Source organism: Nerophis lumbriciformis, linkage group LG19, assembly GCF_033978685.3.
Source record: "Nerophis lumbriciformis linkage group LG19, RoL_Nlum_v2.1, whole genome shotgun sequence".
Classification (NCBI taxonomy): domain Eukaryota; kingdom Metazoa; phylum Chordata; class Actinopteri; order Syngnathiformes; family Syngnathidae; genus Nerophis; species Nerophis lumbriciformis.
The window spans coordinates 44,916,450-44,933,993 of record NC_084566.2 but is presented as its reverse complement, the minus strand read 5'-3'; the positions used below and the strand labels follow the sequence as shown (position 1 = coordinate 44,933,993).

Genomic DNA, 17,544 nt, shown 5'->3' with positions numbered 1-17,544 from the left:
CAGTACAGTACACATTCCGTACAATTGACCACTAAATGGTAATACCCCCATAAGTTTTTCAACTTGTTTAAGTCAGGTCATGTGACCACCTGGCTCTGTTTGATTGGTCCAACGTCACCAGTGACTGCATCTGATTGGTGGAACGAAGTGAAACGTCACCAGTAAGGCAGGCACTTTGAAGGTCTGTCTGACAGACCAAAACAAACAAAGCGTGCATTAACAGATCGATAAAAATTAGTAGCGAGTAGCGAGCTGAATGTAGATAAAAGTAGCGGAGTAAAAGTAGCGTTCCTTCTCTATAAATATACTTAAGTAAAAGTAAAAGTATGTTGCATTAAAACTACTCTTAGAAGTACAATTCATCCCAAAAGTTACTCAAGTAGATGTAACGGAGTAAATGTAGCGCGTTACTACCCACCTCTGAAACTGGGAATATAATCCCAGAGAAGGGTCAGCTATTTTTAAGTTGAAGAAACAATATGATTAGGTTATATATACATGCGTATATCCTTCATAAACAATGTATGAATACATTAGATATCTATATATATATATATCTTATATACTGTACCTCTGTTGCTGCAGCAGCAGAGAGTTTATTCTGTCTTGACACTTTGTATTGACATTTTCTATTACATTCTTCCCTTAAGTGATCATGTCTACACTGATAGGGAGGTGTTTAGGGCACGTCCGACCGGTAGGAGGCCACCGGGGAAGACCCAGGACACGTTGGGAAGACTATGTCTTCCAGCTGGCCTGGGAATGCCTCGGGATCCTCCGGGAAGAGCTGGACGAAGTGGCTGGGGAGAGGAAAGTCTGGGCTTCTCTGCTTAGGCTGCTGCTCCCGCGACCCGACCTCGGATAAGCGGAAGACGATGGATGGATGATGGATGGATGGATGGATGGATTAGTTGTTGGTTGTTAATTGTTAAGTACTTGAACTAAAGTGGGCACATCTCTCGCTGAAGGAACACAATCCGTTTATTCCACCTTTGACATTACTGAAGTTAGCTTAGCAGGTTTTTCTTTATTTTTCTCAACACGTTGCAGCGTCTCTAAAAAACGATACTCCTGGAGGAGGCCCACCTCGTGTTTTGAGCAAAAGAAAACCTGACATAAATGAATGCTAAAGCAGTGTTTTTCAACGTTTTTGAGCCAAGGCACTTTTTATTTTTAATTGAAACAATGTGGAGGCACATCATCAGCAGAAAACATAAAAAAATTAACTTTTTTGCTGTTTTCCTGTGTGTAGTGTTTTTCTTCTTGTCTCGCGCTCTTATTTTGGTGGCTTTTCCTGTTTTGTTGGTATTTTCCTGTAGCAGTTTAATGTCTTCCTTTGAGCGATATTTCCCGCATCTACGTCATTTTAACAATCAAGAATATTTCACTTGTTTTTATCCTTCTTTGTGGGGACATTGTTGATTGTCATGTCATGTTCGCATGTACATTGTCTTTGCTCCTCAGTAAGTCTTTGCTGTCGTCCAGCATTCTGTTTTTGTTTACTTTGCAACCAGTTCAGTTTTAGTTTCATTTTGCATAGCCTTCCCTAAGCTTCAATGCCTTTTCTTAGCAGCACCCACTTTTTGTTTATTTTTGGTCTAAGCATTAGACACCTTTTTGCCTGCACGATGCCTCCCACATATTGTGATCACGACAAGCCATGTTCCGACATCTACAAAGCAATTAGGTACCTGCTGCCACCTACTGATATGGAAAAGTATTACACGGTTACTCTGCCGAGCTCTAGACAGCACCGACACTCAACAACAACACATCATTTACAGACTATAATTACTGCTTTGCAAATAATATTTTTAACCCAAATAGGTTAAATTAGATCATCTCTCACAGCACACCAGACTGTATCTCATGACACACTAGTGTGCCGCAGCACATTGGTTGAAAAACACTGTGCTAAAGAACCCAACAAATATGGATCAAAAACTAAATGTGTTTTTCTTATATTTTTAGATGTCAGGCTTGTCTCTGCATAGACGTGAGATCAAGCCTGTCATTTGTGAGAAACCCCATGTTTGTCTTCTGCACAGCACAATTACAGGTACTGATGTTGACCACCTGGCAGAACACCTGGAGACGTCTTCTTTCATTCCCCTGCTCCTTGATTGCAGCCTTGCTTGCTGGTGTTCAAGTGGAACTTACTAGCAAACATGAAAATGGGCAGACGATGAACACAGGACTTATGTATTAATGACTAGGAATGAGAGACTATGGTGGCCTTATGTGGTCATGTCACCAACCTCCGAGCCGCACATTGATTGATTGATTGAGACTTTTATTAGTAGATTGCACAGTGAAGTACATATTCCGTACAATTGACCACTAAATGGTAACACCCCAATAAGTTTTTACACTTGTTTAAGTCGGGGTCCACGTTAATCAATTCTTGGTACAAATATATACTATCATCATAATACAGTCATCACACAAGTCCATCATCAGAGTATATACATTGAATTATTGACATTATTTACAATCCGGGGGTTGGGAGTTGGGGGGGGGGGGGGCGGGGGGGGGGGGTGCTGGTTGGGTTGATATCAACATTTCAGTCATCAACAATTGCATCATCAGAGAAATGGACATTGAAACAGTGTAGGTGTGACTTGGTAGGATATGTACAGTGAGCAGAGAACATAGTGAGTTCAGAAAGCATAAGAACAAGTATATACATTAAAGCATAAGAACAGACATTCCTTCTTTAGGACCTAAACAGCAGTTGGCTCTGCTTCCCCTCTATTTTCTCACCATCTGTTTTGGTACAGGGGTTCATTTTTGACCTTCTGGGACATGTTTTGTCACACATATTTGACATACTTGAGCCATGAGACAAAATGGAACACATTTGAAATAGGCCTGGGTGATATGGCTTTTTATTAATATCTCCATATGTTTAGTCCATGTCAACATACACCATATATATGTGGATATGTTTAGTCCATGTCACCATACACCATATATATGTGGATATGTTTAGTCCATGTCACCATACACCATATATATGTGGATATGTTTAGTCCATGTCACCATACATCATATATATGTGGATATGTTTAGTCCATGTCACCATACACCATATATATGTGGATATGTTTAGTCCATGTCACCATACACCATATATATGTGGATATGTTTAGTCCATGTCACCATACACCATATATATGTGGATATGTTTAGTCCATGTCATGATACATCATATATATGTGGATATTTAGCCTTAGCCTTGAATGAACACTTGATGCATATAATGAGAGCAGTATGATGATTCTATGTGTCTACATTAAAACATTCTTCTTCATACTGCATTAATATATGCTACTTTTAAACTTTCATGCAGAGAGGGAAATCACAAGTAAAAGTGTATTTATTAAAGAGTTATTAAGCAGTGGCACAAACATTCATGTCATTTCCAAACAGAAAGTGCAAGATTGTCAGAGACATTTTAAAACAAGCTATTAGTGCACTTTTGTGCATGATGTCACTAAGATGACATATCAAAACAACACTAAATTAAAGTGCACTTTTTGTACAGAACGCCACTACAATAGTTAAAAATAAAGTGCACTTTTGTGCATGATGTCACACAAGATATTTCAATAAGTGTCAAATAAAAATGAGCTGCATAATAGGAAATCAAATAGTGTATGTCCTTCACTGTGTGGTAGGTTCCTGCGGACGTTATCTCCTTCTGTTGTTGACTATTTGTTTCATACGGTGTTGATGTGGAAATGGTTGCCTAGGCATTTTGTGGGTGTGGCACTGAACGGAGATGTTGACATGCGGAGTTTCAAGCACTCTTCATTCTCTAGCGGGTGACTTTTCAAATGATGCTACACATTAGCATTCATGCTACTTTTTGTAGCAACGCTTTAGCCGCATACTTGACATATTACGGTTGTCTGTTCGACATCTTCCCGCTTGAAGCCAAACCAGTGCCAGACGATGGACCCCCTGCTGTTTTTCTTGAGAATTAATTATTCCTTCATTTGTAACCAGATTTGCACCTTCTCTCTCTCGTATTATCACTCGCACCACAGCTAATGTTACCCATGCTGCTACCTGTCTGCTCCGCGAGGGTGTATACGTATGTGACGTATGTAAGAAGGTGCGCTTGTTTTATGTCTCTGTGAGAAGGAGAGACAAGAAAGAGTGTGTGTAGTGTAATGCCTGCAGCTAAAAGCAACTGTGTGAGAACGTATACTCCAATATCACCATATAGTCATTTTCTATATCGCACAGACACAAATAAAAACCCGCGATATATCGCGTATATTCCATATATCGCCCAGCCCTAATTTGAAGCAAAAATGTAGCAGTTCTAACCAATGCCTGCACCTTAAATATCTTATTGACTTTAGGACAACTGACATGTTGTGTGCTTGCAGGTGTCAGCGCTGCAGATGCATGAGGGGAGGAGCTCAGTGGAGACTCTTCATACAGGTATTTATGAACAGGTATGATGTGAGGCAGGTGAGACAAGAGCAGCACTGCAGGGGTGATGCAGCAGCAGCAGGTGAGCGTGACTCTTTTTGCTGTACAAAGTAGGGTGGTTGAATGTGTCTCGCTGTCATGAACAAAACAACAATGTCATTAACAATCAATAACGTATTGTGACAACCAACCACATCTCAGGGATGGTTGTTGCAGTCTTATTGAAATGGGAAAAACCTTTTTTAAAGGTAAGTTTATTTGCGTTGACAACTGACATTGACATCCAGGGGCCTAGATCTTCCTGCACATAGCAGACAGGAGTAAAAGAATCAAAGTATGCATTGGACTACAGCCCTGTACTTGATCAAAAAAAGATGTGTGGAGTAATAACAAGGATTATTCGTCAGTCGAGTTCCCAAACATGTTGAACAATGGTGTGCTCCTGACGTCATTTTACACCACAACACTTGTAAAAGCATGGAGGTCTACAACGTCTTTGTGTGTGTCTGGGTCTAGGACTTTGGTATCAAGACCCTCCCGGGTAAATATGCATTGTTTTTGCTCGGGTAAGTTTGCATTTCAGGATTTAACCTTGCGTCTACTGCCATGTTTGTTGTTGTTGTTGTTGTCGCACGCACCGTTTACCTACACGTGATTTTCCCCGTCTTTATCAAAATATAACTATAGATGTCAACATTGTGTACGTGCTGAAAGATTCATTTATGATTGTTTATCAAAATATAACTATAGATGTCAACATTGTGTATGTGCTGAAATATTTATTTGTGATTGTTTATCAAAATATAACTAAAGATGTCAACATTGTGTACGTGCTGAAATATTAATTTATGATTGTTTATCAAAATATAACTATAGATGTCAACATTGTGTACGTGCTGAAAGATTTATTTGTGATTGTTTATCAAAATATAACTATAGATGTCAACATTGTGTACGTGCTGAAAGATTCATTTATGATTGTTTATCAAAATATAACTATAGATGTCAACATTGTGTACGTGCTGAAAGATTCATTTATGATTGTTTATCAAAATATAACTATAGATGTCAACATTGTGTACGTGCTGAAAGATTCATTTATGATTGTTTATCAAAATATAACTATAGATGTCAACATCGTGTATGTGCTGAAAGATTCATTTATGATTGTTTATCAAAATAGAACTATAGATGTCAACATTGTGTACGTGCTGAAAGATTCATTTATGAATGTTTATCAAAATATAACTATAGATGTCAACATTGTGTACGTGCTGAAAGATTTATTTGTGATTGTTTATCAAAATATAACTATAGATGTCAACATTGTGTACGTGCTGAAAGATTCATTTGTGATTGTTTATCAAAATATAACTATAGATGTCAACATTGTGTACGTGCTGAAAGATTAATTTATGATTGTTTATCAAAATATAGATGTCAACATTGTGTACGTGCTGAAAGATTCATTTATGATTGTTTATCAAAATATAACTATGGATGTCAACATTGTGTACGTGCTGAAAGATTCATTTATGATTGTTTATCAAAATATAACTATAGATGTCAACATTGTGTACGTGCTGAAAGATTCATTTATGATTGTTTATCAAAATATAACTATAGATGTCAACATTGTGTACGTGCTGAAAGATTCATTTATGATTGTTTATCAAAATATAACTATAGATGTCAACATTGTGTATGTGCTGAAAGATTCATTTATGATTGTTTATCAAAATATAACTAAATGTCAACATTGTGTATGTGCTGAAAGATTCATTTATGATTGTTTATCAAAATATAGATGTCAACATTGTGTACGTGCTGAAAGATTAATTTATGATTGTTTATCAAAATATAACTATAGATGTCAACATTGTGTACGTGCTGAAAGATTCATTTATGATTGTTTATCAAAATATAGATGTCAACATTGTGTACGTGCTGAAAGATTCATTTATGATTGTTTAACAAAATATAACTATAGATGTCAACATTGTGTACGTGCTGAAAGATTCATTTATGATTGTTTATCAAAATATAACTATAGATGTCAACATTGTGTACGTGCTGAAAGATTCATTTATGATTGTTTATCAAAATATGACTATAGATGTCAACATTGTGTACGTGCTGAAAGATTAATTTATGATTGTTTATCAAAATATAACTATAGATGTCAACATTGTGTACGTGCTGAAGGATTCATTTATGATTGTTTATCTGTCAGGACTTGATCTTGGGAGTTTGCTTTTCCGGGATGCAGCGGAAAGTTGGCACGGGCGAGACGGGAACCAAGGTACATGATTTATTTATTAAAAAAAGATCAAACAAAAAGTGCGCACAATGGCGGAGAATAAGCTATGAAACCAAAAGACTATAGCAAAAAAGTACAAATGAAAAGCACGCACAGTGGCGGAAACTATGAACAATTAAACAAAACATTAACTGTGGCTTGAGAAACAAAAACTTACTTGGCATGGAACCGGCATGAAAAAGGAGCAGCAAGGATCATAAGGGTGTGCAGAAGCATATATGGTGTGCGTCGTCAGGACGAACAACAGAAAATGAATGAACTTAAATACTATGGACATGATTAGTGAAAGCAGGTGCGTGACTCAAAACGTGAAACAGGTGCGTGACGTGACAGGTGAAAACTAATGGTTGCTATGGTGACAAGAGTGCACAATGAGTCCAAACGTGGAACAGGTGCGTGACGTGACAGGTGAAACTAATGGTTGCTATGGTGACAAAACAAAACAAAAGTGCACAAAAAGTCAAAAATTTAAACCGAACATTACTAAAACAAAACATGATCACACAGACATGACATTATCAAAATATAACTACAGATGTCAACATTGTGTACGTGCTGAAAGATTCATTTATGATTGTTTATCAAAATATAACTATAGATGTGAACATTGTGTACGTGCTGAAAGATTCATTTATGATTGTTTATCAAAATATAGATGTCAACACTGTGTACGTGCTGAAAGATTTATTTGTGATTGTTTATCAAAATATAACTATAGATGTCAACATTGTGTACGTGCTGAAAGATTAATTTATGATTGTTTATCAAAATATAACTATAGATGTGAACATTGTGTACGTGCTGAAAGATTCATTTATGATTGTTTATCAAAATATAACTATAGATGTCAACATTGTGTACGTGCTGAAAGATTTATTTGTGATTGTTTATCAAAATATAACTATAGATGTCAACATTGTGTACGTGCTGAAAGATTCATTTGTGATTGTTTATCAAAATATAACTATAGATGTCAACATTGTGTACGTGCTGAAAGATTCATTTATGATTGTTTATCAAAATATAACTATAGATGTCAACATTGTGTACGTGCTGAAAGATTCATTTATGATTGCTGCCTTTGGTAAAAAGTGAACTCTTTTAGGTGTGCGTGTGTTGGCCCTGTGATGAGGTGGACTCGGCCTTCCTCAGCTGGGATAGGCTCCAGCCCCCCCGCGATACCGAGAGGGACAAGCGGTAGAATATAAGGGTATATGTGACGACCAAACTTTAAGTGGGATTCTGCAAACTTCCATACTACAAATTGAGAGACAGTGCGAGAGATAAAGAGTGCAACCCTCCTCCCTCTCCTATTATTAGCTGAGAAGTGGTGAAGAATGGCAGGTGAAGATGTTCATGTTGCAGATGCCAAGGATGAGTTGTGGAGTGTTCCTGCTGGGGGCTCTATGCTGTCTGCTGATCATGCCAGGTGTGTGTGCTATTCACATCATCTTGGAGTTTTAGTTGAAGTATGACTTCTCCACCTCCCTACAGCCTTGCTGCAAGCCTCGTCTCTGATGCGACTCAACAAAGATGCAGGTATTTGGTCTTTTATGAAGCAGTCTTGTAGTCTAACATCTTGAGTAGAACGTTGGTGCATTTGGTTTCTATAGAGGTGACATTGGTAAGCATACCGCAGGAAGTGACAGCACAACAATATGACCACACAAACTTCATACAAGAGCTGCTGGGCTTTTACAAAGGTCATTGTTCACAAAAAAGTCCAAATTACCTTAAGTTAACTACGGCAAGACAGGAGGGTCAAAATACAACTCGAACTACAATACTAATTTCCACCACTAGGTGTCTTAGAAAATAACATTGTGGGGCATAACAAAGTAATATGATACTTTTAAAAAGTTATTTAAAACCAAAAAGAAAACCTTCATTGTCAGGTTCACATTGCACCATAAAAAAGATTTAAAAAATGTAAATAAAATAGAATAAAAGCGCAGTGTTATACACCTCAGTGCTACAGAGACAGATATATATGAAATATATTTGATTTTTTTTTTAAAAGAAGGAATTGTATTATTGTAAGAAAACTTTGTGGGTCTAATGTTATCAAAATGATGGTGGGTGTTTTCATGAAAGCATACAACTTGTTTATGTCAGCACTGCCAAGACCAATATTATTATTATTATTATTATTATTATTATTATTATTATTATTATTAGATCGTTTATGTCAGCACTGCCAAGACCAATATTATTATTATTATTATTATTATTATTATTATTATTATTATTAGATCGTTTATGTCAGCACTGCCAAGACCAATATTATTATTATTATTATTATTATTATTATTATTATTATTATTATTATTATTAGATCGTTTATGTCAGCACTGCCAAGACCAATATTATTATTATTATTATTATTATTATTATTATTATTATTATTATTATTATTATTATTGGATCGTTTATGTCAGCACTGCCAAGACCAATATTATTATTATTATTATTATTATTATTATTATTATTATTATTATTAGATCGTTTATGTCAGCACTGCCAAGACCAATATTATTATTATTATTATTATTATTATTATTATTATTATTATTAGATCGTTTATGTCAGCACTGCCAAGACCAATATTATTATTATTATTATTATTATTATTATTATTATTATTATTATTATTATTAGATCGTTTATGTCAGCACTGCCAAGACCAATATTATTATTATTATTATTATTATTATTGGATCGTTTATGTCAGCACTGCCAAGACCATTATTATTATTATTATTATTATTATTATTAGATTGTTTATGTCAGCACTGCCAAGACCATATTATTATTATTATTATTATTATTAGATCGTTTATGTCAGCACTGCCAAGACCATTATTATTATTATTATTATTATTATTATTATTATTATTATTGGATCGTTTATGTCAGCATTGCCAAGACCAATATTATTATTATTATTATTATTATTATTATTGGATCGTTTTTGTCAGCACTGCCAAGACCAATATTATTATTATTATTATTATTATTATTATTATTATTATTATTGGATCGTTTATGTCAGCACTGCCAAGACCATTATTATTATTATTATTATTATTATTATTATTATTATTATTATTATTATTATTATTAGTATTAGTATTATTGGATCATTTATGTCAGCACTGCCAAGACCAATATTATTATTATTATTATTATTATTATTATTATTATTGGATCGTTTATGTCAGCACTGCCAAGACCATTATTATTATTATTATTATTATTATTAGTAGTATTATTACTATTGGATTGTTTATGTCAGCACTGCCAAGACCAATATTATTATTATTATTATTATTATTATTATTGGATCGTTTATGTCAGCACTGCCAAGGCCATTATTATTATTATTATTATTATTATTATTATTATTATTAGTATTATTATTATTGGATCGTTTATGTCAGCACTGCCAAGACCAATATTATTATTATTATTGTTATTATTATTATTATTAGAAAATTTATGTGAGTACTGCCAAGACCAATATTATTATTATTATTATTATTATTATTATTATTATTGGATCGTTTATGTCAGCACTGCCAAGACCATTATTATTATTATTATAAGATCGTTTTTGTGAGCACTGCCAAGACCAATATTATTATTATTATTATTATTATTATTAGATCATACCATAGATACATTTGGGCCCGAAGCAGAATTTTATTTGGAGAACCCCAATTACACATTTTTTTCACTCTATTTACGTGAAATTATTTTTGTACTATTTTAAATCATATACACAGGTAATACATACTTTTTAGTATGTATTATATTAGTAATAAATATAATTTGTATTAAAATATGATGTTCCTAGAAGGGCAGCCATAACTGCCATGTGTTATACCAAATTTGGTCTTATTTCCTGCTCTTTTCCTCCTTCACATGAAATGCAGTCAGCATTGAGTCGGCCAAGGCGCACGGCTTCTTGACTCATTCTCGAGCCAAGAGGAACATGGACCCCAAGTGGTACAGAGGCACACCTGACTTCCAGTCCTATTACCGCTTCTACACCAGCATTGGACATATTGAAGGAGTACGTTTGTTGTCTTCACAATGATTACGTTGCACTGTAAGTCTCATGTGTTTCTCTGTCAGATCTATGAGATAGACAGAATCCGGATGCTGTACCAGCAGATGCGCCACTTGGAGCTCACCTATGGCCCGGATGCCTCCAGCTACCAAAGTGTCTTAGGTGTACAGACCACCACTGCAGCTCCTACTAGCACCACCCAGCCTCCCACCAGCCCAGCTCCTACATCTGACCCTCTGGAGCACGCTCAGAGGATCTACCTGTGCCACCCAGAAGACCCTCTTTGCAAACCTCAGATTGTCTACATGCCCACCGGGGCCATGGTGGTGCTGTGCGACCCACGGCACAACCCGGCCTGCAGGCCCAGGACGGAGGAAGAGATCAAATCCGCTGCTTCTCATCCTCCTCAACAGCCTCCAGCTCCTCCTGCTGCTCCCAAAAAGTCTGCTCCACCTCCTCCCATCACTGTGAAACAAATGGACTACCACTGCGACCCTTACTGGGATCCCGATTGCCTCAGGGACTACCCCCCCAGTCCCGTGCAGGACACCACGGAGTCTGTTGAAGAGAAGGCGGTGAACGAGGACGACGCGAACGCTGAGGAAAGCGTGCCTGCAGGAAGCACCAAGAAAGAAGCCAACTACCCTTACTTTGACCCCTATGATTTTAAACGTGACCTCTATGACCCCTCCCACTTTGCCAATCCAGACCCTGGGGAGCAGTAAAAACCCTAAACCAGACTACCAACAAACCTGTCAAGTCTAGATCAGCACACCTGTGTTGTTATCATTAGTTACACGCAATATTAAGCAGAATAACAGCAATAAATTTTTAAAAGTGGTCCTGTGTGTTGACTGTGTTTCATCACTTTAAACACATCATGTTTAATAATAGAATTGTCATCATTTTTTATCAATGTAATTATTGTCTAATTATATATTATATCTATCATTATTCTCGTCTCCATTACTGTAACCTATCATTTTCATGTCTCCCTATGTCTAGCATTAAAAGATTACAGTTGGTACAAAATGCGACTGCTAGACTTTTGACAAGAACAAGAAAGTTTGATCATATTACGTCTATACTGTATATACCTTTATATACATATACATATATACCTATATATAAACCTATACTGGCTCACCTGCACTGGCTTCCTGTGCACTTAAGATGCGACTTTAAGGTTTTACTACTTAGGTATAAAATACTACACGGTCTATCTTGTCGATTGTATTGTACCATATGTCCCGGCAAGAAATCTGCCTTCAAACAACTCCGGCTTATTAGTGATTCCCAGAGCCCAAACAAAGTCTGCGGGCTATAGAGTGTTTTCTATTGGGACTCCAGTACTATGGAATGTTCTAGCACAGGGGTCGGCAACCCGTGGCTCCGGAGCCGCATGCGGCTCTTTGATCACTCTGATGCAGCTCAGCTGCATACGTGCCAACCCTCCCGATTTTTCCGGGAGTAACCCGAATTTCAGTGCCCCTTCCGAAAATCTCCCGGGGCAACCATTCTCCGATTCACCTACTCAGTGGCCTAGTGGTTAGAGTGTCCGCCCTGAGATCGGTAGGTTGTGGGTTCAAACCCCGGCCGAGTCATACCAAAGACTATAAAAATGGGACCCATTACCTCCCTGCTTGGCACTCAGTATCAAGGGTTGGAATTGGGGGTTAAATCACCAAAAATGATTCCCGGGCGCGGCCGCCGCTGCTGCCCACTGCTCCCCTCGCCTCCCAGGGGGTGATCAAGGGTGATGGGTCAAATGCAGAGAATAATTTCGCCACACCTAGTGTGTGTGTGACAATCATTGGTACTTTAACTTTAACTTTATTCTCACCCGTACAACAACATCGAGGGCACGCCGTGATGGCACTGCCTTTAGCGTCCTCTACGACCTGTCGTCACTTCAGCTTTTTCATCATACAAACTGCGTGCCGGCCCAGTCACATGTTGTATACGACTTCTGCAGACACACGTAAGTGACTGCAAGGCATACTTGGTCAACAGCCATACAGGTTACACTGAGGTTGGCTGTATAAACAACTTTAACACTGTTACAAATATGCGGCACACTGTAAACCCACACCAAGCAAGAATGACAAACGCATTTCGGGAGAACATCCGCACCGTAGCACAACATAAACACAACAGAACAAATACCCAGAATCCCTTGTAGCCCAAACTCTTCCGGGCTACAATACACGCCCCACCGCAACCACCAAACTCTCACACTATTATGTTAGATCCACTATGGACTGGACTCTCACAATATTATGTTAGATCCACTATGGACTGGACTCTCACAATATTATGCTAGATCCACTATAGACTGGACTCTCACTATTATGTTAGATCCACTATGGACTGGACTCTCACTATTATGTTAGATCCACTATGGACTGGACTCTCACACTATTATGTTAAATCCACTATGGACTGGACTCACACTATTATGTTAGATCCACTATGGACTGGACTCTCACACTATTATGTTAGATCCACTATGGACTGGACTCTCACTATTATGTTAGATCCACTATGGACTGGACTCTCACACTATTATGTTAGATCCACTATGGACTGGACTCTCACACTATTATGTTAGATCCACTATGGACTGGACTCTCACACTATTATGTTAGATCCACTATGGACTGGACTCTCTCACTATTATGTTAGATCCACTATAGACTGGACTCTCACTATTATGTTAGATCCACTATAGACTGGACTCTCACTATTATGTTAGATCCACTATGGACTGGACTCTCACAATATGATGCTAGATCCACTCGACGTCCATTGCACCGGTCGCCCGGGGGGGTTGGTGGTGGTGGTACCTCACATCTGCGGTCCCCTCCAAGGTTTCTCATTCTCATCCCATTGGGTTGAGTTTTTCCTTGCCCTGATGTGGGATCTGAGCCCAGGATGTTGTTGTGGCTTGTGCAGCCCTTTGAGACACTCGTGATTTAGGGCTATATAAGTAAACATTGATTGATTGATATATAATAATTGTTGTAATAATAGTATTATTCCAGGATAATTAGATCTGAGGTTGCATTAATGAAGCATGATTTGGATGTATTTATGACAACAACTTTTCATGGAGTCTTTGACTACTTGCTGCGTGCAGTATATTTTCCGCCTGCGGGGGGCGGTAGTTGTTCCCGGTTGTGGTGGCGAGTGCCGAGGAAGAAAGGCCGCGGCGTCTCCCAGCCTCCTTCCAGCATCATCACCGCCATCACTTACTGCTCTTCACCAACAACATTGTCGTCACTGGCTGCTTCAAATCTGACGTCAGGTGATTATCTCTTCACGCACATTTGACATGTACGCGCTTTTTCCCCCCGGCTTGTTGGGATGATTGTGACAGCAGAGGCCCGCCGGATTAGCATGCTAACCTAGCTAGCTAGCGGCCCGTCCGCTTTTAATGACACGGATTAGCATGCTAACTTAGCTAGCTAGCGGCCCGTCTGAGCTGCTAATTAGACAAATAATCTTGTCGGACAAGATGACTTGCTGGTGGAAAACTTCGGGCATGACATTCACAAGTGACTCAAATAAAGAGCAGTTTAATGAATGCTGCATTTGTCCTACTAGCTATTGTTATGTACAGTTGTCAGCGGGAGGGGCGGGGTCACGCCCTCACAATGACGTCAGAGATGGAAAACACAGATTTTGGGACACAAAGATGAATGATATCTTATAATTGTGCTTCATGTATTGAATTCAGATGGTTTGAAAGTGCAGTTTAAGACTACGCCCTATGTGAAGTCATGAGGTTGTACAAAGATAAAGAGAACATTGTAATGATCAGATGTCAGCAGTGTGACAACTTAAGCCCTGGGCCATTTCTTTGGGAGGATTATACAAACATACTTGCTGACTTTCTTTACGACTAATGTGTTGAAGAAGTCCAGCTAAACCCACTCTTAACTGACAATAAAATGTTGATTTTTTTAAAAATATCGTCGCTCATTTTTATTGCTGTTAATTGGCCTCTAATTGGACTCCTTTAATCCAACGTAGTGTACATCATTTAAAATAAGACATATGCTCCACTGAATGCACTTATTTAGTGAACAATACTACTGAAGTGTTTATAGTAGAGGTGGGAATCCTTGGCCACCTCACCATTCGATTACGATTCAGGAGCCAATATTCAATAAAAAATCGATTATTGTTAGATTTAGACACATTAGATGCATTTTTAATTTATTTACATTGATGCAGTTTTACATTTATTTTGGTTTCACTAAATAACTGTTTATTACTTGCAACTTTAAAAAAAACAGTACATTTGTAATAAGAAACAGTTAATTAATTCCCATCAACATAAGTGCCCTAAAATAAAGGAGCTGATCCAATCTCTCGCTGCAGTCAGACACATTTTACAACTGTCTGCATGACTTTATTTACAATAAATACATCGATTATCAATTATTGATGTTTGCTCATTGATTTTATAATCCTCCATGTCCGAATTGCGATGCATCTAAAAATCGATTATTTCACCTCTAATTGTTTCTAGGGTTAGTGTTCAACTTCAGCCTAAACCCTTTCGGTCTGCAACATTTTCAATTTATGAATGTACAACTGTTTGTTTATTTTGTTTTGATTGATTGATTGATTGATTGAAACTTTTATTAGTAGATTGCACAGTACAGTACATATTCCGTACAATTGACCACTAAATGGTAACACCCCAATAAGTTTTTACACTTCTTTAAGTTGGCGTCCACGTTAATCAATTCGTGGTTGACCACTGACCGAAGAAATAATTAACTAACTAACTAACTAATTGATAGTCTTAGTTAGTTAAGACATTTCTTTGTCTGAAAATGCTCAGATCAAGTCCAAGATATGCTTTACAAAAAACAAATCTGCAATAGATTAAGCCTGTGAATTTTCAAAGTGACTGTAGCAAGAATAGTCTCCTTCCATGCATGAACGATCGAATTTAAGTGCCGTAATCTGCAATACAACCACAATTATGAAGAAGCATGATGTTAAATGAATACTTCTCTGACAAGTCATGATCTGTGTAAATTGTTTTTGTGTTGGTCTGTTGGACAAATGTGCTGTATTAGCTAATGTTCTGACCAAAAAGTGTAAATAGCTATCTGGTAAAAAAAAAACTAAGTTGTTAGTAACGCTTAAAGACCTTTGGTAATAGTGATGTGTAAAAGTAATCAGAGTTTCCTACATATTGCCAATATACCATGCTGTCATTATATGATCATTTGCATTATCAGCGATAATGCATACATTTAACATTTATTTACATTTAAAGAGGATAAAAAAATGTTGTACATGTATTTAAAAACAAATCTGTGTTATTAGTAATTATACAGTATATTTTGTTCTTATACCGTTTTGCTCTATTTTTCAATTGTTGCTGCACTCTTCTTTAATGACATATTATTCTGCCCTCCCTAAATGTTGGAATTTAGTTTATGTAAGCAGTCTTTTAAATTAGAGATGCAAACAACTACTTGAGATTGTTTATTGTAAAACTAAGAGCAATAAACACACAAAGGAAAATCCATTGATATACATATAAAGTGCATATACTTGTTCAATCAGTTTGTTGTATAAACTGGTAAAAAGAAATGCAATTATACAGGATGAAGGCAGGCTGTAATGCTGCTGGCTTAATACTAGCGTACAAAGATGAAATTTAGCACAGCGCACTTGTTTAAACGTTTATCAAATGCAAATTTAATGGGAAAAAATGGACATAGAACAGCAAATGTATTTTTACTAACAGGCATATATTCACCAAACTGTAGAAACAAATACTGACTTTGTTCTCCTAAATGAGTCTTCTGCTGCGTGTATGTGCCACACAAGCCTCAAACTCTTTTGATTGGAAAACAAATAACCTTATCAATGTTTTGGGGATATATATATATATATATACAGTCTATATATATCATTAGATATATAATACATATATACAGTACAGGCCAAAAGTTTGGACACACCTTCTCATTCAATGTGTTTTCTTTATTTTCATGACTATTTACATTGTAGATTGTCACATCAAAACTATGAATGAACACATGTGGAGTTATGTACTTAACAAAAAAATAACTGAAAATATGTTTTATATTCTAGTTTCTTCAAAATAGCCACCCTTTGCTGTGATTACTGCTTTGCACACTCTTGGCATTCTCTCCATGAGCTTCAAGAGGTAGTCACCTGAAAGGGTTTTCACTTCACAGGTGTCATAGTTTTGATGTGACAATCTACAATGTAAATAGTCATGAAAATAAAGAAAACACATTGAATGAGGAGAAGGTGTGTCCAAACTTTTGGCCTGTACTGTATATATATATATATATATATATATATATATATATATATATATATATATATATATATATATATATATATATATATATATATTAAGGCTGAAACGACGCGTCGACGTAGTCGACGTCATCGGTTACATAAATACGTCGACGTCGTTTTTATGCTTCGACGTGTCGCATATTTACGTCACACTGCCGTCATGGCGGAGCGCAAAGCAGATGATGCGAGCGGTGCGAGCGAGGGAAAAAAAGCACGCCAAAAGTCGTCAAAAGTGTGGGAGTATTTCAATAAACGGCCTAATAATGTTGTAGCGGTGAACAGCTGTCTCGTCAGCTGAAGCGCGAGCTCGCAACCGTGGCTGTTTAGCAACCAGCCAAACCCC

The 17,544-nt window shown here is 37.0% G+C and overlaps 2 protein-coding genes across 7 annotated transcripts in view; both read left to right on the top strand.

The window, feature by feature from the left end:
- Window positions 1-4,505: 4,505 nt before the first annotated feature.
- On the top strand, window positions 4,506-11,809 carry LOC133618973 (uncharacterized). Its single transcript, XM_061979831.1, has 5 exons — window positions 4,506-4,528; window positions 8,087-8,195; window positions 8,261-8,305; window positions 10,702-10,841; window positions 10,904-11,809. The coding sequence occupies exons 1-5, from the start codon at window positions 4,514-4,516 to the stop codon at window positions 11,561-11,563; spliced, it is 969 nt and encodes a 322-aa protein (XP_061835815.1). The 5' UTR covers window positions 4,506-4,513; the 3' UTR covers window positions 11,564-11,809.
- A 2,266-nt stretch (window positions 11,810-14,075) lies between these two features.
- Window positions 14,076-17,544, top strand: part of LOC133618391 (dynein, cytoplasmic 1, intermediate chain 2a-like) — a 30,490-nt gene continuing 27,021 nt past the window's right edge. For all 6 annotated transcript variants that reach the window (XR_012050995.1, XM_061978707.2, XM_061978705.2 and 3 more), the window contains exon 1: window positions 14,076-14,145. The gene's annotated coding sequence lies outside the window, so the exon portion shown is untranslated. The remainder of the gene's footprint in view (window positions 14,146-17,544) is intronic.

What these genes read in the sequence shown, in the direction of transcription:
- LOC133618973 (XM_061979831.1), top strand. An exon ending in GCGACTCAACAAAGATGCAG is followed by an intron (nt 8,306 to 10,701) that starts GTATTTGGTCTT and finishes CATGAAATGCAG; the next exon opens with TCAGCATTGAGTCGGCCAAG. An exon ending in GCATTGGACATATTGAAGGA is followed by an intron (nt 10,842 to 10,903) that starts GTACGTTTGTTG and finishes TTTCTCTGTCAG; the next exon opens with ATCTATGAGATAGACAGAAT.